Source organism: Ipomoea nil, unplaced genomic scaffold, assembly GCF_001879475.1.
Source record: "Ipomoea nil cultivar Tokyo-kokei standard unplaced genomic scaffold, Asagao_1.1 scaffold2926, whole genome shotgun sequence".
Taxonomy (NCBI): domain Eukaryota; kingdom Viridiplantae; phylum Streptophyta; class Magnoliopsida; order Solanales; family Convolvulaceae; genus Ipomoea; species Ipomoea nil.
In genome coordinates this window covers 178,807-200,922 of record NW_017619354.1, presented here as the reverse complement: position 1 = coordinate 200,922, position 22,116 = coordinate 178,807, and the positions used below count along the sequence as shown (strand labels likewise).

At 35.7% G+C, this 22,116-nt stretch overlaps 1 protein-coding gene across 1 annotated transcript; it reads left to right on the top strand.

Moving 5' to 3' along the window:
* The first annotated feature begins 903 nt into the window (after window positions 1-903).
* Window positions 904-20,938, top strand: LOC109162159 (amino acid permease 6-like). Its single transcript, XM_019310879.1, has 7 exons — window positions 904-1,047; window positions 1,371-1,595; window positions 1,751-1,844; window positions 2,028-2,242; window positions 2,387-2,529; window positions 3,061-3,747; window positions 20,926-20,938. Exons 1-6 carry the CDS (start codon window positions 963-965, stop codon window positions 3,715-3,717), a joined length of 1,419 nt encoding a protein of 472 aa, XP_019166424.1. The 5' UTR covers window positions 904-962; the 3' UTR covers window positions 3,718-3,747; window positions 20,926-20,938.
* The last annotated feature ends 1,178 nt before the right edge of the window (window positions 20,939-22,116 follow it).

Here is a 22,116-nt window from a genome sequence, read left to right as displayed (position 1 = left end):
AGAGAATTTCATCAAACTTTTTTGCTATACTCATGCAGTCAGTAAGCAAGGTGCCATCATTGGATTCCATATCTTGATTGCCCATCATGAGGTCGACAACCGCCTTAGAGTCCATTTCTACAATCACCCGAGGCACCCCCTTTTCAAGGCAGAGTCGTAGACCCTCCCTTAGGCCCCACAATTCTGCCAAGAAGCTATTAGTCCTTCCGATTTTAGTTGTGAACCCCCAAACCAGGTCCCCAGTCTCATTGCGCACAAGACCACCCGCCGATGCCATTCCTGAAGTGTGTTTAGTAGCACCGTCTATGTTGAGTTTCAGCCAACCGTGGCGGGGGGGCTGCCATTGTACCCAAGTACAACCTGAAGCCTATAAACTAGAATTTTCAAGTCTAGCCCGCTTCATGCGGGCTCGTGGACCCACATACTAATTTCAAAAAGTAATAAATAAATAAATAAATCATTTAATATATATATATATATATATATATATATATATATATATATATATATATATATATATATAAAATTTATTTTTAAGAAGTTCGTGGGTTAGCTTGCCAACTCGCTCGGGCTAAAAAGCTTAGGCGCTAACATGTCCCATCGTTGGGTGATTTAGGACTAACTCGATCGCGTGCTTTGACTCACTTTAACATTTTTAGATTAAATTGTTAATTTAATAATTACAATTTTTAAGTTTGACTTTTATGATTTTTTTTACTAAGATTTGAAAAATACATAAGTTGATATAGTTATTCCGGTTTCCTTTGTCTTAAAAGAGAAAAAAATATATTTTAATATGCGTATTATATTTCCCATGTTGGCTTGACCAACTTTTGGTCAGATTTAAATGCCAATAAATATAGCATGCACTCTACCGTCTGGATTCTCTCTACCTAACATTTACACGTCTCTCAATTCAATCAGTGAAACAGAGAGAGAGAGAGAGAGAGAGAGTTGCAGAGATGGATAGAAGCTTAAGCTTTAGCACAGAAGAGCGGAGTTATGGTGATGCAAAGCTTGACGACGATGGTCTTCAAAAAAGAACTGGTATGTATATATATATATATATATACCCAAAAATAAAATCAAAATTACAAGAAAAAGTTTAGATTTCCAATTTTATTTCCCTCATCAAATTCTTGTTTATGCCCGTAGGATTTGCGTTGTCTGCTTGAATTTTTTTTTTTTCCAAGATTTAGAAGAAAATGATTTTTATGTAAAGATTCATATATATGAGATTTTTATGGAGTATGTACCAAAATTTCCATATATGGGAATGGTGGATACGCTAGTATTTTCTAAATTTGATAATAATAAGGTATGGTAGCTACGTGGCTGAGTTGACTAATGATTTGGTTATACCTATGGAGGCACATTGATAAGTACAACCGCACATATCATAACGGGGGTAATCGGGTCGGGCGTGTTGTCTCTAGCTTGGGCATTCGCACAGTTAGGTTGGATCGCCGGACCCGTTTCTCTGATGGTCTTCGCCTTCATCACTTGGTACACCTCCGTCTTGCTGGCAGACTGTTACCGTTCCCCCGACGGAAAAAGAAACTACACTTACATGGGTGCCGTTACCGCTCACCTGGGTACGCCTCCGTGATTATATTATATTATATTATATTGCCTCCGACCCTTAATTGAATTATATTATTTCTCACTGAAACTAAAACTTTGTTGATTATTTATATATGTCTGTTACTATACTATACGTTGATGTTGATAATGAAGTGGCCTGGCGCAGGAGGATCAAACGTGAAGGTGTGTGGAACAGCGCAGCACAGCAATCTTGTTGGAACTGGCATCACTTACACCATCACCACAGCCCTCAGCATGAGGTAATATAATTGGGGTAAATACTTATCAATATTCTGGTCTAAATTAGGATCAAATCTGGAACAAAATCAATAATGAAATTGATAAATGTCATTAGTAAATGGATCATTATTACAATTAACTCTTATGTGTATTTACAAAAATGTGATCAAAATGGAATAATATATATATATGTGTGTGTGCAGCGCAATCTCGAAATCGAATTGCTACCATAAGTATGGGCATGGTGCTGCTTGCAAGCATACGAACAATACTTACATAATCCTCTTCGGAGTTGCTCAGATTATTCTAAGCCAAATCCCAAACTTTCATAAGCTCTCCTTTCTGTCCCTCGTTGCGGCTGTCATGTCTTTTGCTTATTCTTCCATTGGGCTTGGCCTCTCCATTGACAGAATCGCAAGTACGTATAGTAATTATATATATATATATATATATATATATATATATATATATATATATATATATATATATGCAAAGGATAACGTAACTTTATTTCCTTGGCTTAAAGATTTTTACGTACGGCAAAAATATAATGTTGTTTTAGGAGGAGGGCATGTCGAGACTAGCTTAATGGGGCAGCCAAATGGAGCGGACTTGTCAAGTGCAGACAAGATGTGGAACACTTTTGCTGCACTTGGAGACATTGCGTTTGCCTATTCTTTCTCTAATATTCTTCTGGAAATTCAGGTAAACATTATTCATATATTTTTAAAGAAAAATTGCACTTTTTCTTTCTAAGTTATTATTGGTGTTGCAGTTTTCATCCATTTACTAACAAAACATTAGGGACGAAATTTGCAACGTTTAATATATCTTATGGACAGAAAAGCGAACATGAAAAGTTAATAATATGACAAAAAATGTAATGCTAATGATAGTTTAGTGCAAAAAGTGAGCACGACCAGTAATCATGAACGAATTTTAGGAATGAAGAGTGCAATTTTTCCTATTCTCAATTATTATTCAGGCCATATTCTGGAGTGTGGTTGAGTAAGAGGGACTCATCCATCATTAACCAAATGTCAAGGGTTCAATATTTGGTTTTGGCCTTTGGGTATAGAGCAGCCTAATCGCCATGCCTGTTTCATCCAAAGAGATGTCTACAATTCAGTCAGAGGATTAGTCACTGTGTCCAATGGTGAAAACCTGATACACAAAAGAAAAATATTACCCAGGCCAATTGTATGATTGATTAGTAGGTGTTGGTGAAATATGCAGGATACCATAAAAGCTTCCCCAAGGGAGAATAAGGTTATGAAACAAGCCACCTTCGCCGGAATATTCATATCCACCGTCTTTTACATGCTCTGCGGCGTGCTCGGATACGCGGCGTTCGGGAATGATGCGCCCTCCAATTTCTTAACCGGATTCGGTTTCTACGACCCTTTCTGGCTCATCGACCTCGCCAACGTCTGCATCATCGTACACCTCCTGGGAGCCTACCAGGTATTCACGCAGCCGTTATTCGCGTTCGTGGAGGAGCAGTGCAAGAGGAAGTGGCCGGAGAGTAGATTTGTGAACCATGAATCGGCGGTTAAGGTTGTTCCATCTCTTCCGGCGCTGAGTTTCAGCCCTTTCCGATTAGTGTGGAGAAGCGCGTACGTGGTGGTTACAACCTTTGTCTCCATGTTGTTGCCGTTTTTCAACGACTTCGTGGGTCTCATAGGAGCCGCCTCCTTCTGGCCGTTAACCGTTTACTTCCCAATTCAGATGTACATTGCGAGGGCGAAGATTCGCAGGTTGTCTTTCACTTGGGTTTGGCTCCAGATTTTGAGTATAGTTTGCTTCATTATCTCAATCTTAGCTTCTGCTGGGTCTATACGTGGTCTTATCCAATCTGTCAAGGGCTTCCAGCCCTTTCAGGTCGAATCTTGAAGTTCATATTTTTGTATTATTATTATTGTAGTTACATTGTTTTAACACAACTTAATTTGGTATTTTGGTTCTATATATACCTTAGCTTTAATTTAATCAGCATGATATGATGCAAGTTAGCATGCATCTTCAGAAACTATTTGGTAATCGGAAATTAAAGTACGTGCTTTTTAATCTTATTTTAATATAAATTAAATTAAATTAAATTAAAACTTAAAAAAATTATTATAAACTTTATGCACTTTATAATGTGTAGTATATAAATCTGTGTTAGTGATATTTATCAAAAGAGTTAATTCCTTAAATGGTCCTCCGACTATGGTATTTTCTCAAATTGGTTCTTTGACTTTTAATTGCCCCCAAAGTGGTCCTTCGACTATTGAATTTTAAGCCAAAATGGTCATATGTTAATTTTGGTGTTAAGTAAGTGTTTAAATGAGTGGTAAAACTGACAATTCAGTATTTTACTATATTCAGAGGACTACTTTGGGTGCAATTAAAAGTCAAATGACCAATTTGAACTATGTAATTAATATTTTAAAAGAAAATTTCATTTTTATGAAATATCTAGTTAATATAATATAATCTAAAAGTTTCAATTGTGTATTATCGTATTTAAATTAATAAAAAATACTTAGGGTTGATCTAATTAAATTAAAAAGTATTTATGAATATGTCGTTCTAAAAAAAAGGATTTATGAATATAATATTAATAGCGATGATATACATTTTTTTTGAATAAGCGATGATATAAAATTTATTCCAACCATTTCATATTTTATTATAAATACTTTTATCACGTTTTGATTTTTTTTTTTTTTTATTTTCGCCTCCACTGACCAACAATTTTTTGTTCTGCCCCTATAAACCAATATTGTATTTTTGTAATAGACAATGATTTTATTTTATTATCTTTCTTATCCGTTTGTATTTAACTGTTGTCTTTTTTTAATAAACAATGGTTTATGTATGTTGTCCATTTGGTTGTAATTTTTCACAATAGTTTTGTCATTATATGTATGCCTATTTATGATCATAGAAAATCAAAATCCAAAATTCTAAATACATAATGTCAAACATAGTTCAATAATAAAGAGTTAATCCAAAGTTAATGTTAGTTTGTACAACTATATATAAGTACTATGCTAATAATCAATTTTTTTTTTCTAAGCTATTTTTTTTTTTAAAAATAATTTTTTAGCTAACAATTAAAGTAAAAAAAATATGTTGGTTGGTTAGTGGAGGCGAAAAAAAAAAACTTTAAAATGTGATAAAAGAATATTTATAATAAAATATGAAATAGTTGGAATAAATTATATATCATCGTTATTAATATTATATTCATAAATACTTTTAAATTTAATTAGATCAACTCTAAGTATTTTATATTAATTAAAATATGATAATACACAATTGAAACATTTAAATAATATTAACTACATAGTTCATAAAAAAGAAATTTTCTTTTAAAATATTAACTAAATAGTTCAAATTGGTCCTTTGACTTTTAATTGCACCCAAAATAGTCCTTTGACTATAGTGAAGCCCCGCTAAATTACCAATTTTACCTCTCATTTTAACACACACTTAACACCAAAACTAACGGAGGACCATTTTAGCTTAAAATTCAATAGTCAGAGGACCACTTTAGGTGCAATTAAAAGTCAATGAACCAATTTGAGAAAAGACCATAGTCGGAGGATCATTTTGGGAATTAACTCTTTACCAAAATGTCAATTAATTTTTAAAATGCATAAGTATATACTAGTTTTTTACGCGCATTGCGCGATTGGGGTAATGCTCAAAGCTTTTTTTTTAAATAAGTACTTTAAAGTATATGAAGACAGGATTATATTGAAATTGTTCATGCATAGATAATTGAAGGTTGAATTTGCGTATTTAAATAGGTAATTCTTCTCCCAAAGGTTGAGTCCCCAACCCCAAGGGCCCCCCACACTCCGGCCAGACAGAGCATTGTGGGAAGTTGTAAATCACGGTGACTCAATGGTTCAGCAGACGGGGTCAAATGCTGATACGCACAAGGAATCTGCCCACTTTGGACATAATTCCCGCACTGCCGCCGCCGAGGTTCAAACCTTGGTCTCTTCTCCCAAATACTACCCACTAAACCATTGAGCTAAGCCTGTGCGGGTTAAATAGGTAATTCTAAGTTTACAAATGCAAGATAATATAGTCAAGATTGATTATAATTGTCAATAAAATAATTGTATAGGTATGGTTGAAACCAAATACGGGACATAAGGGAGAACAAATAAAAATTAGGGCATAAAATATTAAATATATACTAATATTGTTTGAGAAGATTCCGACATTAGGATTTGTGGTTAAGTTCTATTAAGACTTTAATATTAGAATTAGATTAATGGTGTAGTTATAATTCTATATTATACTTTAATATTAGAATTAGACTAAGGGTGAATTAACGGAAAAATTAAATGGATAATCATATAATTAAGGATAAATTAGAAAATCTTAAAAGAAAAAAAAATTAAAACCTGAACAATATGAACCATTCATTTGATATAAATTCGCTGGTCAAATCCGCTAGTATAATCCGCTAACGCTAACCGCTAACGCTAACCGCTAACTGCTGATTGTTAAACAAGGACATTGCGAGGTAGTTCTCACTTCAATTTGTTGTGTGATTTGAATACTCTCTTTGTCACAAAATCTCTCAAGTAGTTAATATGGTTGGCTTTATTAATTATATTTTTTTAATTTTTTCATGGTATTAATAAAATACTTGGTAAATAAATATATAGCATTATTTTGTATTATAACTTTGATATTTAATTAGAAAAAAAGTGCACAAAAAAGATAATAGATAATGTAGTGAATATAATCAATTGATGAATTTGAATGTAAAAATTTTACATTTGAGAAAAATAAAGACAATATAACTAATGAAAATATTTCTTTTAATTAATTTATTGATAATTAATAATTTTTTTTTCACCAGGACTATGTGGTCTAATGGTACCTGGGTTGGACTTCCATTTGGAAGATTATGAGTTCAAGCCTCAGTGGAGGCGTTATTGGTTCTTTGTGTTTCAGTAGGTTGAGAAAGTATATGAACAGATACTACAATGTAATAGAGCCAGTAACTTTCAAAAAAATAATTTTTTTTCACTGAATAAAGACATTGTAAGGATAATGTAGCGAATATAATCAATTAATAAATTTGAATATAAAGAATTTTTATATTGAAGAAAAATAAAGACAATATAACTAATAAAATTATTTCTCTTATTTAATTTATTGATAATGAATAATTTTTTTTTTTTTGAATAAAGGCATTGTGGACACATAATTATAAATTAAAGAAATGCATATGTATTATTTTTTGTTGTAACTACTAAATTATTATTTATATAATTTAATAAGAGTAAAATAAAGTACTAATTATGCCAACTTTGATTGGGATGAGGTTCGAACCTAAGACCTTTTTCTATTGAAATCAATGAGTAAGTTAACGGTGAACTAACGGCAATTCTTAAAATTTTAACGGAATTAGTAACGGTGTGTGGGTATTTTAGGAAATTTTAGTGTAAAATTTAAATTTGATCAATCTTTCAATATAATCAATCTGAGCCATTCATTTGATTAAAATCTGTGACCGCCTTTTTTTCTACCCATTATAGGCCTAACTCTCTTGGGCTCTTATTAGTATAGTAGATATACTATCAAGTGATCGAATAAGTATATATTATCAAGTGCATAAGCTTATATATGCTACAAAGTTTGAAAAATTTTTCCTCATTTTTTAGAGTCATTGATCTGGAAAGATCAATGGTTCATAGCTCACCCCATATTTTTACTTGGTGCCTCTAGTTTTTACACTCCAAAAGAAAGGTCATAGGTTCGAATTGAACCTCATCCCAATCAGAGTTACATAATTTTTGAACATATACTACTATGAATTTAATATGTTAAAGTGCATTAACATATGTTGTCATCACATGTCTTTTTTTTCTTTTTATTTATTTATTTATTTATGCTCTTTTTCCATCTTCTCTCTCCCCCCTCTCTTTCCTAGTTGGCAATTCAAAAACTATCCCCAAAACCCAAGGTTGCAGAAAACATTAGGCGCCCCCTAGGCGTCAATAGGGTGCCTCGGCACCTAGGCGCCGATTTTTTATTTTAAAATAAAAATAAAAATTGTGAAATTCACTAATAAAACATAAGGTTTCCATAGTTATTTCTTACAAACTATTTACGTAAGTGGTTGTAAAAGTGTTCAAAAGATTGTTTAAACAATCTAAATACATAAAAAAAAAAAACTAAAATTAAGAGGAAAAGAAGCATTTTTTTTGAGAAATTAGAAAGGGGTTGCTTTCGGCTAAGATAATGAGAGGGGCAGCTGGTTTTGGACTCTAGGATAGAAGAAATCAAAATGACGTTTTTGTCCACACCCTAACGGTGATTTGAAGAGATTTGTAACGGAAGACCACATTGGGTACAATTTAAAAAGTAAGAGGATTAAATTGAGTACGTTTAATACTTTGGGACAAAATCGAGTATTAGCTAATAGTCGGAGGACCATTTTGAGTATTAACTCTATTTTTTACACATTAATTTTATTTGTAAAGAAGAAAAAAATTTAGTTAAAAAATAAAATTATATTGGGTGCATATAACTACAAGCACCTTGGTGTACGGTATAACTATTGTCCTTTGTCATGTAAGAGACATATTCCAAGGCAGTTGAATTGGAATTGTTTTGATTCATGAAATCTTATACACTCGGATTAGACATAGCATTAATGTCCATAGCATTAGGAGTTGTCTTTAACCGTTACAAATGTTGGGGATGTTATTGATGGATTTAATTAATCTGGGGTGGACCCGAATCAATAAATCTGAATAAGAACGTAATATAAATAATATATAAATAAACGAAACGATATCGTAAGGCCGTGAAACCGTATATTGTATTAAATGTTGTAAATTGGCTATTACAATGTTTCTCGGGACAAAGTGTATGTAATAGATGTAGAATGTAGATAGAATGCCCCTTGTTAGGACAAGGAGGGAAGTTTTTATACAAGCTAAACCCCCCAATCGCCTCCCCCTAAATCGGGGGCAGTTGGATCACTACTTTGACCGGGCCCGGGTGGAACGGGTTGGGTCGGGTCCCGAGCTCGGGTAATACCGACCTCCCCTACCCGAGCCCGCCATAAGCCGAGCGCGGGTAGGGTCGTGCCATCCGACCCGAGCCCCACGTAGGTCGGGTCGAGGCACCTCCATGGTGCTCCGGGTCCGTGTTGCTCTTGGGCTCCAATGTGGTGCTCCGGGTCCGCGTTGCTACCCCGGGTCGGATCGTGGGTATAATATATCCATCAGTTATCAATAGTGTAATTTTGACACCTGGCCTCACAGGCATGGTTGCAGTAGGCGCTAGGCGCTAGTCGGGCGCCCGGACAGCGCCTAGGGCCTAGGCGATCTAGGCGGCGCCGAGGCGGAATCTAGGCGGGCGCAAAAAAAAAAACAGTGGTAGACTTGCAGTTTGAATATTTTAATGAGGTTGTTTTCAACATTTAATCAAATAACACATCTAAATAAATGAATTAATGATAATTCATAAGTCATAACATCAAAACAATGGTTTTCAAAAAAAAAAAAAAACATTAAAACAATATTAAAAATTAAAAATATTAAAATATGAAATACTCAAATACTTCAATCATCCAAAGATTCAAAGTATCAAACAAGTCTACGAGTGTATATATGTCATATTATATATTATATGTATGCGCGCGCGCACGCGCACACACACACATATATATAATAAAAAAATAGGCCGAGCGATCAGGTTAACTCAACCAAAATGGACGAGTTAACTCGACTAACCTAGACGCTAGGCGGCCAAATCGGCCGAGTTAGGCGCTAGGCGGACACCTAGGCGGCCGATAACCTAGGCGGGCGCCTAGGGGGGAAATCACCACGGTCTAGAGGCGCCTAGCGCCTAGGCGGGGCCTAGGTGGGCGCCTAGACCGATTTTTACAACCCTGCTCACAAGAGATCAGAACAAAGACGATACAAAAGCTTGAGATGTGGTAAATCTCTTATATGGGGTAGATATTTTTTTTTTTTTTTTTTTTTTTTAAAAGCAATCATATGGGGTAGAGATTTTAATGTATTGCATCATGCTAAAATTACAAAATTATAGGAACTAAATTCATTATAATAATAATAGTAGATAGTAGATTTTTTTCTCTCTAGCGCCTAGTCTAGGGTTTCTCATTATTCTAGGTTATCCCTAGGGTTCCGGCTAGTTTCTACGGCAATTTTTTGCGGATTTCCGATTGGTACGCACAGCAGGCGACGGTTTTGTCTTCCGGCCTGTTAGCGGAGAAGGATGGAGACGGCAGCAGTAGGCGGGGACATCGCTGGTTTGGTGGAGCAGTGGAGCGAACTGGTACTGGAGGAGGAAGAAGCTACGATGGTTCCGGCCGAGGAGGAGGAGGGTGAGGCGGAGCAAGTCGTACAGGAGGAGGAAACTTGGGTTTTGATTGGCCGATTCCTAACGGAGAAGGCGATCAAAGTTGAGTTCATGCGCCAAGTTCTTGCCTCTGTTTGGCAACCGGTACGTGGGGTGCAGGTGATGGAGGTGCAACCGAAGTTGTTTATGTTTGTTTTCTATCATTACACTGATATGCAGTATGTGTTGGAGGGGGGTCCGTGGGCGTTCCAAAATCACACGCTAGTTTGCAAACAACTTCCGACAGGTGCAATTCCAACGGAGGTTTCTCTGAATACGGTGGAATTATGGGTACAATGTTATGACGTGCCGTTTGATTACACTTCGGATAAAATTCTTGAACAGATCGGGAATTTTTTGGGAGAGTTCGTTAAGCTGGATGATCGTTTTCTTGATGCGCCTTGGCTAACGTATTATCGGATACGTGTTGCAATCCCAGTGGATAAACCGATTAAGCGAAGGATGAGAATGATGAAGCGTGACAAGACATATTGCTGGATTAACTTCAAGTATGAGAGATTGCATACTTTTTGTTTCTATTGTGGAATGATGGGGCATGCTTATAGGTTCTGTCTGAAAGCTAGGAATGCGACTGTGCCGGTAGATCAGTTTCCGTATAATGATGGTATGAGGGCGGGGGGTGTGCGTGGGCCGAGGGAGATAGGGGATCATTGGTTAGTGCCGTTGGGGGGTAAGCCGAAAGGGAGTGGCACGTTTGCTGTGAGGAGGGGCTCGGGTTATGAGGGAGGAGACGACGGTTTAGAGGGTGAGGGAGATTTGGAGGGGGAGGGTGGTGTGGAAGGGGGACGGGTTGTGCAGGCAGTAATGAAGAGGAGAAGGGGAATGGATGGGGGAGGTAGGGGGAGTCGGGTGAGTGGGGGAATGGAGGTGGAGAGGGATGTAACAATGACTGATATCCAAAAAAACTTGCAGATGGCGGGTACTGCGGCGCAGACCCGCCCGACCCAATGAGTACTTTGAGCTGGAACTGCCGTGGCTTGGGTAATCCACGGACAGTTCGGGAAATTGAGGACATGGTGTCCCGTAAGAAGCCCGACTTTGCATTTCTAATAGAAACCAAGGTTAACCGGGATCATGCAGAACGACTTCGGATTAAACTTGGTTTTGAGGGTCTTTTGAATGTTGATAATTCTGGTTTGAGTGGAGGCTTGGCATTGTTATGGAGGGCGAATGATACAGCAAAAGTAATAGGTTATTCTGATAACTATATAGACATTGAAGTCACTATGCCGGGATTTGATAAATGGAGGATGACTGGTTTCTATGGCTACTCGAAACGACCACAGAGAAGGGAATCGTGGAATCTTATCCGTTCATTAGCAGGAAAATCTGATCTACCATGGGTAATCATTGGAGATTTTAATGATCTCTTATACCAGAATGAGAAGCGTGGTGGAAATCCTCATCCGGACAGCTTGTTACGAGGTTTTGGAGAGACAATTGAAGAGTGTGGCTTGGCACAATTGCCGATGTCTGGATATCCCTTTACGTGGGAGAAGGGGAAGGGCACACCAAACTGGATTGAGGAAAGATTGGATAAGGTATTGGCCACTCAGGATTGGAGAGAAATTGTAGCTGATGCAAATGTGCAGAATATTTTAACCAGAAAATCGGATCACTCAGCTCTTTTCCTTGGGATTCTAAATCTTCGGGAAATGAGGGGTGGCCTGAGAAGAGGGTTTAAATTTGAGATGGCATGGCTACATGATGAGGGATGTCGAGCGGTGGTGGAAAAATCGTGGGGAGAGGGGAGAGGTAATGGATTGCAGGAGTGTGTCAAATTATGTGGTGATCGGTTAACACGTTGGGGTGGAGACCGATTCCACAAGTTTGGTGAAAGAATATTGGCCTTGCGGAAAGAACAATTGCGCCTCAGAGGGCGTACGGATCCGGTGTCTCTAGCTGAGTTCCAGAGATTGGAAGAATGTTTGACACGTGTTGAATTTCAGGAGGATACGTATTGGAGGCAGAGGGCCAAACAGCATTGGCTCAAGGATGCGGATGCAAACACCAGATTTTACCACAGGTATGCTTCTCACCGTAAGAAAAAGAATGCTATTACTAAAATTATGAATGATAATGGGAATTGGATTGAGGGGGATGCCATGAGAAATATTATCTTGGATTATTATCGTGGTATTTTTCATTCAAGTACTCCTACAGTTAATAGTGCGTTCTTTGAGGGTATACAACCACGAGTAACGGCTCTACAGAATGAGGGGTTATTGCGCCCTTTTGAAGAAAGTGAGGTGAAATCTGCATTATTCTCAATGTATCCTGATAAAGCACCGGGGCCAGATGGGATGAACCCTGGATTCTATCAGCACTTCTGGGATGTGGTGGGGACCGATGTTTCCTCATATATTGTGAATTGTCTGAATGCTCGCTCATTACCTGGTGAACTAAATGAAACGAATATTATTTTGATCCCAAAAAAGAAAACCCCAGAAATGGTTTCTGATTACAGACCGATTGCTTTGAGCAATGTTATTTATAGGATTATGGCCAAAGTTATTACTGCCAGAATGAAGCCATTAATGGAGAATATTATATCTGAGTCCCAGAGTGCATTTATCTCTGAGAGACTAATTACAGATAACATATTGATAGCTGCGGAAGTTGGGCATTATTTAAACAGGAAGCAATGTGGACTAACAGGCTGGGGGGCTCTAAAGCTGGATATGGCAAAGGCCTATGACCGTATGGAATGGTCCTTTTTGCAAAACATGCTAATGGCGTTGGGTTTTGATGAAGAATGGGTGAAATTGTTGATGATGTGTGTGACCACTGTGTCTTATACTGTATTGGTTAATGGTTCACGGAGTGAGCAAATAATTCCGACAAGGTGATCCCCTATCGCCCTATTTATTTATTATTTGTGCTGAAGGGCTTTCACTATTATTACAACAGGCACAGGCGAGGGGAGAGATACATGGATGTAGAGTTGCTAGAGGGGCACCTTCTATTACCCACCTATTTTTTGCTAATGATAGCTTGCTTTTTTTTTTTTTTAAAGCAAATGCCCAAGAAGCAGGTGTGATTAAATGTTGTTTGGAAAAATATGAAGAAATGTCTGGCCAAGCTGTCAACTATCACAAATCGAATATTTGTTATAGTAAAAACACCAGAGACGAAACACGGGAAGAGGTTGTTGATATATTGGGTGTGGTGCAGGCACAGAATTTTGGAAAGTACTTAGGGCTTCCATCATTTGTGGGCAGGAATAGAAAAGCAGCCTTCTCTTATATTGAGGACAAGATAAGACAAAGGATTAGCTCATGGAATAAAAGACTATTATCACAGGCGGGGAAAGAGGTTTTATTGAAAAGTGTGGCTCAATCTATGCCTACCTTCTCAATGAGTGTCTTTTTGCTACCTACCACTCTATGTACTGCCATAGAGCGAACCATGAATCGATATTGGTGGAGGTCGAACAGTGATCAAGGTATTCACTGGAAAGCATGGGATAAGTTATGTATCCCAATGAAATATGGAGGATTGGGGTTTAAGGAGTTACGAGCATTTAACCTGGCTATGCTAGGAAAACAAGGGTGGCGATTCCTGACACAGCCACAGTCATTGGTTTCAAGAGTTTATAAAGCCAGGTATTATCCCACTAACTCTTTCTATGATGCATGCTTGGGAAATAACCCGAGTTTTTGTTGGAGAAGTATTTTGGCGGCACAGAAGTTGATTTGTGGGGGAGTTAGGAGGAGAATTGGAAATGGCCAGTCAACATTGATATGGGATCACCCTTGGTTGCATGATGAAAGTCAACCGAAAATATTAACAGAGAAACCACCCCAATTGGCACAGGCAAAAGTAATGGGCCTGATGGATCAACAGACGGGAACCTGGGATAAAGATATTTTAACAGATATTTTCATACCTGAGGATGTTGAGCGAATTTTGAAAATACCCGTGGCACCAGATTATGAAGATCTATGGTACTGGTATGGGGACCCAAAAGGCGAGTATTCTGTTAAAAATGGGTATAGAACAGTAGTTGGAGAATATACCCAACCTGTGGGAACATTTGATAAATGGCAGAAATTGTGGAAGCTTAAAATTCCCCCCAGGTGGAAAACATTTTTATGGAGAGCTCTGAAAATGATATTTTGCCCACTACAAAGAATCTACTTATAAAGAGGGTTGATATTGATCCGACATGTGCTATGTGTGGAATTGGACATGAAGATGTTGTGCATTCTTTAATTACGTGTGACTATACGAATGACATTTGGGCACAATATCGCCTTCCACTCCCTAATAATGTTACAAATATTTTTAGAGATTGGTTTAATGATTTGATGAATGTTTTAGATGATGATGGGATTATTTATGCAGTGACAATTCTCTACTATATTTGGCGCACAAGAAATGGAGCTGTATGGGATGCATACTTACCCAGACCTCGGAAAGTGATTGTAATGGCATCAACAGCTCTGGGTGCATGGAAATCTGTTCATCATCGACGTCCAAGCTTGCAGCCCAATGCTTCGGATTCGGACACTCATGTTGCAATGTCCGAAGGCGCTATAGCGGCTGTCACCACGCCATTAAATGCTACTGCCGCGCCAAGCATGGAGAACAACCACCGACAGCAGACCACTCCAAGCAGCTCACACCATATTTCTCACAACATCAGGGATCAGTGTTACTTCGATGCCGCATACGACCCACGGACAAACAAGGCAGGAGTGGGGGCTATTATCTTAACCGGACAAGGAAGTTATATTTCGGCTATGACTACTCCAATGATAGATTGCTTTTCACCCCTAATGGCGGAAGCTTTCGCATGCAAGGAAGTTTTATCATGGTTGAGGAACCGCGAAATAAAGTATATCGACCTCTACACGGATTGTTTGGTGCTTCAACAATATCTGTCGTCTATGACACACTCGCCACGGACCTATTTGGGATATGCCATTGATAGTTGCAGGAATATTATTTCGACTTTTGATTATTGTTATCTTCATTATATTCCTAGATTAGAAAATTATTTAGCTCATAATTTAGCATCTACTGCTTTTACACATTCGACTATTATGTACTGGGACTCTGATCCACCAGCTACTATTTCCGCATACTTTGAATAAAATGCCGTACAGGCTCCTTTCAAAAAAATTCATTATAATAATTTACCTTCAAAAAAAAAAATTCATTATAATTTAATATAATTTCACACGTCATTTTCTAGATTGTTCCATTATAATTACACGAATTTATGAACTAAATTCACTAAATGTAATTCATACATAATCCCTGCAATTCCGTAGGTAGGTTCCCTATATTTAATTTCAGTGTATAATCGTAAGAATTATGTTTGAAATTTTAGCTAGAATGACAAATTTGTGGTACAAATATATATGGGATTTACTTTTAATTTGGATTAATTCAAAGTGAATTTGAGTTTTTCGAAGTGAAACGAAACAATTGATATGTTGGGTGGATGAGAAATTGATTCTCAAAGTAAACCAATTTGAGTTGGAAAATTGGGATGAGAAGGCTTGGAAGTAACTTTTGTCTCACATTGGAAAGGGATGTGGGTTTGCATCAGGGCGCACATTGTGCATACATTGTGCGCCCTGGTGCAAAACGACGTCATTTTATATATATATATATATATATATATTTTTTTTTTGAAAATCTCGATTTCTGTGTCGACTGTTAACTTCTTAAAAAAATCTCATGTTTCGAAAATGTATATAATTGTATAATAAAATGTACATAATTGTATAACCGAATACACATACTCTTTTTGGAAAAGATAATACACATAATCTAACATAATTCATAATACACATAAACTCTTAACATAATACACATAAATTTTTAACTCTTAAAAAAAATCTATGTTTCGGATGTACACAATTGTATAAAAAATGTACATAATTGTATAACATAATGTACATAATTATATAACAGAATACACATACACTCTGTCGTGTCAACTTCCCACACAACTTAATAAAACGACATCGTTTTGGGAGACGTGAGGCACACATTGCTATGTGCACCATGGTGCACGGTATAACGATTGCTTTTTAATAGCTCTCATATTAAACATACTTTAAAAAGGTTTCAAGCCAGGTCAGGCCAAATGTAAGCTCAGGCTTGACCTAATAAAAGCCTACATACAAGTTCAGGCCTAGACCCAGGCCTTATATTTTCGTAATATGCACAGACCTAATTTTCTAAAGTTTGACTCGGCTCGACCTATTTCTATCCCTATCTAAGTGAGGTCATGTTCCATGTGGCCCTGCCCAAGTTAAGCCACAAGACACTACCTCGCCTCGAGCACAACCATGCAATTGTACCTTGCTGCTTGGGGCCACGTGTCCCATTTCTAACGGTGCATTTGGCCAATCTGAAATGTGTGGCTCTGATGTGTTTTGCGATAGGTGGCTGGTGTTTGATTATTTTGGGTCCCATTATTATATGGGAGTTTCGACAAGTGTAATGGCTTCCCTCGCCAATAAAATGCAGGTTACCCCCCCCCCCCCCTCCCCCCCCCCCAGTATTCAAGACATTGATGTCTTCTCAAATAATCATTAAATATCAACAACGGTTTAAGTTTATTAATGGTCATGTCATTATCTGCGTAGTAGTAACAACCTTAGCACCCTGACGTAGCCACCTGTTGGGCATGTGTTCGAACCTATTATCTTTGTACTTACCCTATGAAATTAAGGGACTTCCTTGTTGACCAATCTAACATCCATTATTTATTTTATCGCATCTAGTATCTGAATTGTAACCTAATTTATGGTGGACATACATGATCCAATAAAGCTATCACAATATAACCTCAAACATAATTTCATAAATTGTACCATCATATATATATATATATATATATATATATATATATATATATATATTTGAATACTAACTGACTCTTAGATCTATTACAATGTTGTATCTATTCATAACTATTTTCTCAATCTATTAAAACACAAAGAGTCAACTTCCCACATAAGAGAGCAACTTGGTGCCATAAATTGTACCATTATATATAATCATACAAATTATGAGATAAATACATTTATATATAATTATTATTACTATAAATGTATTTGTTGGCCATACAAAGTAATTCCATTATAGTCACATTAACTGCATTTAGGCAAATTAAATTTCTACTGTAATTTATGTTAATGCATTTAGTTAATTAATTATTAATTATTAATAATATATTTTTTAAAAAATATTTTCAGTCAAATATTAATAATAGAACCTTTTCTAATTTACATATACTATTGTTTGGACGGTTTGCCATTTCCTTTTTTATTTTGGTTAATTTGGGTTTATTTTTAATTTCAGTCAATTATTAATATTCACTTCATCTTTCAATTGACCTAACTTCCATACAATTTTTAATCTCAGTCAATTATTCTTTTTAAAAAAAAAAAAATACATATCAATTAATCAATTAGTTAATTATTAATAACTTATTCTTTTTTTAAATATTTCCAGTAAATTATTAATAACAAAATACTTTACCAATTTACATATATTATTGTTGGGGCAGTTTGGCCTTTTTTTTTTTTTTTTTTTTTTTTTTTTTTTTGAGTCAGTTTGAAATCATTATTAATTTTCAGTCAATTATTAATATTCATTTCCTATTTTAATTGACATGAATTCCGTGCCGTTTTTATTCTCAATTAATAATTATTTTTTGTAAGTTATGCATTTCCAAACTTTTCCAACTTTACAATGCACAAAAAAAATTAAAAAATTAAAAATAAAAATAATCGTCGAACCGGCCGGCTAGGCGGTCTAGGCAGCCGCCTAGCCAGCCGGCCGCAGAGGAGGCCGATTCCGGCCTTCCTCGCGGCGGCCGGCAGCAGCCTAGTCGCGATTTTTGCAACCATGCCAAAACTTCACTATTGAGAATGCCCTTATTTGATAATATACAAAATAATGTACATTCAATATTCAAATAATATACTTGATGTACACAAATAATGTACTTTTTATTTATGGTCCACCAAATAATGCTCGGTCAATTAATTAGTCAGACTAATACATAGCGATAGCATTACAAATAAGAAAAACTCGAAAATCATTTTCTTGCATTTTTTTTAAAAAACAAATCTGGGTTAAGTTTTTTCGTTTACTTAATTTTCTTTTGATTATTTAGAACAAGACTTAATATTTTAATTACACTTTTGTATTATTGGGAATGATTTAGGTCATTATGATATTAACAAATTTTAATTTGCTTGTATTTATATAATGGTACAATTGCATTCAAAAAAAATATATAATGGTACAATTGTACATTACTTTACAGATATTGTATTATTATTTTGTATTAGACAAAAATTGTTAAGTCTCAAAGGTAAAATGCGGTGAGATCTGAGCTGTCGATCAAAACATTAATATAATTATATGGGACTAAAAACAAGTTTCTTTCCTTTCATAAAAAAAAACAAGTTTCTTCAAAAAAGTTTTCATATTATAATATCTTATGTCCGCTCGGTTAGGCATTAATCGCTCTAACTTCAAACTAATTTTGTTGTCGGCATAGAGGAGATTCATTATTCTAAAATGTTGAACTCAAACCCTAATGGCCCTCGACACCCCGAACATAGAGGGAATTCATGGCATGCAGGATGGGTTTATGGCACCACATGTCCCATTCAGAAAAACTTCACTCATTTGTTCCCAACAAATTAAAAGACCTAATAAGTACTCCGTAGTTATTTACTCTAATAAATTGCAACAGGAAGCAAGTGTTTTTTTAAAGAGTAGTTCTAATTATATATGTTTGAAGTTTCAAAGTTAGGATTACATTCTGTGAAGATAGATGTTGCTAATTTCACTTGCTAACTTTAAATGAAACAATTCAACCTGTAAATTATATCTTGCTTTGAATTTGTTACAAAGAATCCAAAATGTATTCTATGTTTTAAAAATCTAGATTAAAAAGATATTGCGAGAGGCAAAGTTTAATTTGAAATGAAAAATCCCTCCATCATGTCGATCTATCGGTATAAGTAATGGGTAGTGATGCCCGCATCGGTTGGTCACAGACTCACAAGGGTGAACAATAACCAGTTATTTCACCAGCGACAGTGTAGGAGCAACTTCTCAAAGTGAAGGGGCTCATTGTACGCAGTAAGCAAATGTCTAGTCTCTATGTTCAACTGAGTTACTATGATTTACATCCTTTCATATGCTCTGTCTGACCGGAGTGTAGGAGGTTCTTAGAGTTGAGGATTCAACATTTTGAAGACAAAGTAATTGGTAGTGATGATTTCATTAGATTAAACTCATCATAAAATTGAGAACGAAATTTGGGATAAGGTTAATAAATAGCACAAATAATTTCAATGTGGACGTACTGAGCCATAGATATTTCTTTGGTTCGTAAAAATTAATATAATGGGCAAATTATATCATGCATCAGGGCGCACATTGCATTGTATATCTTGAATGATTTTTTTTTTTTTTTTTGGAAATTCCGTGTCATGTTTTTGCCGTTAACTTCTAAAATAAAATAAAAAAAATCATGTTTCGTATGTGCAGAATGTATAGTATAATACACATAAACACACAAGTATTAAAAAAAAAAGATATTGGCCCTGTTTGGTAAAAAATTGGCCTATAGGCCAATTTTGGCTTATTTGACCACTATTAATTGTTTGATTTAGTTAAAATATCAATATAAATGTTTGGTTAATTAACTTTTTGCAACTTCAAAAGGCTAAAATTCAAAAAGTTACTCCAAGCAACTTTTTCAATTAGCTTTTTGAGAAAAGAAATTATACCAAATAGCTATCAGCTAACGGCTAATTTACCAAACACTTTTTTATAATCAGCTAATGTTATCAACTATTTATACCATCTAATTAACACAATCAGCTATCAGCTAACAGCCATTTTACCAAACAGGGCCATTAACGACATTGGATGGACGGAATGGTGTTTGCCGCGTCAACTCTCCATTAGAACGTCATCGTTTTGGGTCAGGAAAAATAATGTATTGTGCACCCTGGTGCACGATATAACGGTTGAATATAATATGGTTTGGCTCAAAAATAGGCTCGTAAGTCTAGGCCCAATAGTGGGTTATTACAAAACTTGAGTAAAATGGTACAATCGTTATGCCATGGACGGTGTTAGTGCACCGTTATTATTATTATTTTTTTTTCTTAATTAATCGCGTGATTTTTCTTCTTCATTTTTATATTTCGGGGTTTCACTTTAATTTGAGGTAAGCAATGATTTCGGACATTCATAAATTATGAATCCATGCCTGCACATTCACTTTGGAACCATGCCTACACATTCCCGTCCGAAACCATGGCTGCTCCTCTGTAGCGTAAGCTTCTTCAACATTCATAAATTATGAATTCTCTGTTATGAGATTATGAATTTTATGTTATGAGATTATGAATTTACAGTAAATTCATAATCTCATAACAGAAAATTCATAATTTAATAAATGTTTTTCTTTTATGCGATTATGAATTTTCTGTTATGAAATTATGAATTTACAGTACATTCATAATCTCATAACAGAAAATTCATAATCTGACCAAACGCGAGCCGTTAACACCACATTAGCGATTTTTTTTTTATTTTTTATTTTTACGTAAAAACGGCGCCGTTTGGATCCGTGTTCACCATTCATGGTGAACACGTTTCCAGAGCATAATTTGCCAAAATGGTAAGGTTATGTTAAAGTGTAAGAACTATAGAAGAAAGTGAGCAGAGCTCTGAGACTACTTTGATGATGTTTGAGACACTATGATCATCGGTGACTGAAAATTAGGTCGGAGGATCAAATGTTACAAAATTTTAAAAGTTATTAGATTAAATGTGGAAAAATTAATAATCAGTAATTAAATGTGGAAATGATCCAATAGTCTTGGGACAAAAAAAAAAATTAATAGTTGAGAGTCAAATGTAAAAATGATTCAATAGTTGTGGGACCAAAAATGAAAAAAAAAAAAATTATAAATAAACATCTTTATTTTTATTTTTATCTTCTATATCTTTATATCTCTATATATATTAAAGCAAAATAATAGGAGCAAAAAACTCCCGCCCAACAGCAACGGCGTCGTTTTGACATAGCCGAAATATTTATGGTATTTGCGTCGGAACACGAAAGGTTTGTGCAGTGTAATAGGTAAACTTTATAGAAAACCTACATTTTTAAAAATATCTACGGTAGATCACTCTCTAATCCAATGAGATTAGAGAATGTATTTAATTCCATCACTTCCCCATATGGAACATTGAGCCCACTAACCCATACATATTCTCTAGGTATTAATTTCTAAGGAAATAGTACGAAAGGTCATCAGACCTTATATATACAGCACATATACAACACAAAATATTCTACTGTCATTCTCATTCTTCTTCAGACCTTTCGTTACTTCACACAAAAGCTGCACCGGTCACTCTCATTCTTCTTCAGACCTACAAGAAGATGTTTATCCTTGCTAGCCAAATATCCCCAATGAACACCAGGCAGGCTCTTAGGCTACGGGTGGTGAGAGCATATCAGATTCCTGAGAGAAATGATCACACGAAGATTAGATCAAAAGAAATAGTTTTTCATGATGAAGAGGTAAATGCTATTTACAAATATATATTCAAATACATCAACAGGTTTAAGTCACAAGTTTCAGTTTTTACAGTTCCTATTTATGATATATATTTAGACAGTTCCTATTGATTTTATAGGGTTCCTTCCTTCATGCTCATGTACCCAAAGAATATGTGGAAAAGTACCTAAGCTATTTTTCTGAGGGTTCAGTTTACGCTATAAAGAATTTTTGTGTTATCACCAATTTTTATTCATACAAGACCAGTCCACAGAAGTACATGATAAAATTCAATTATCAGACTATG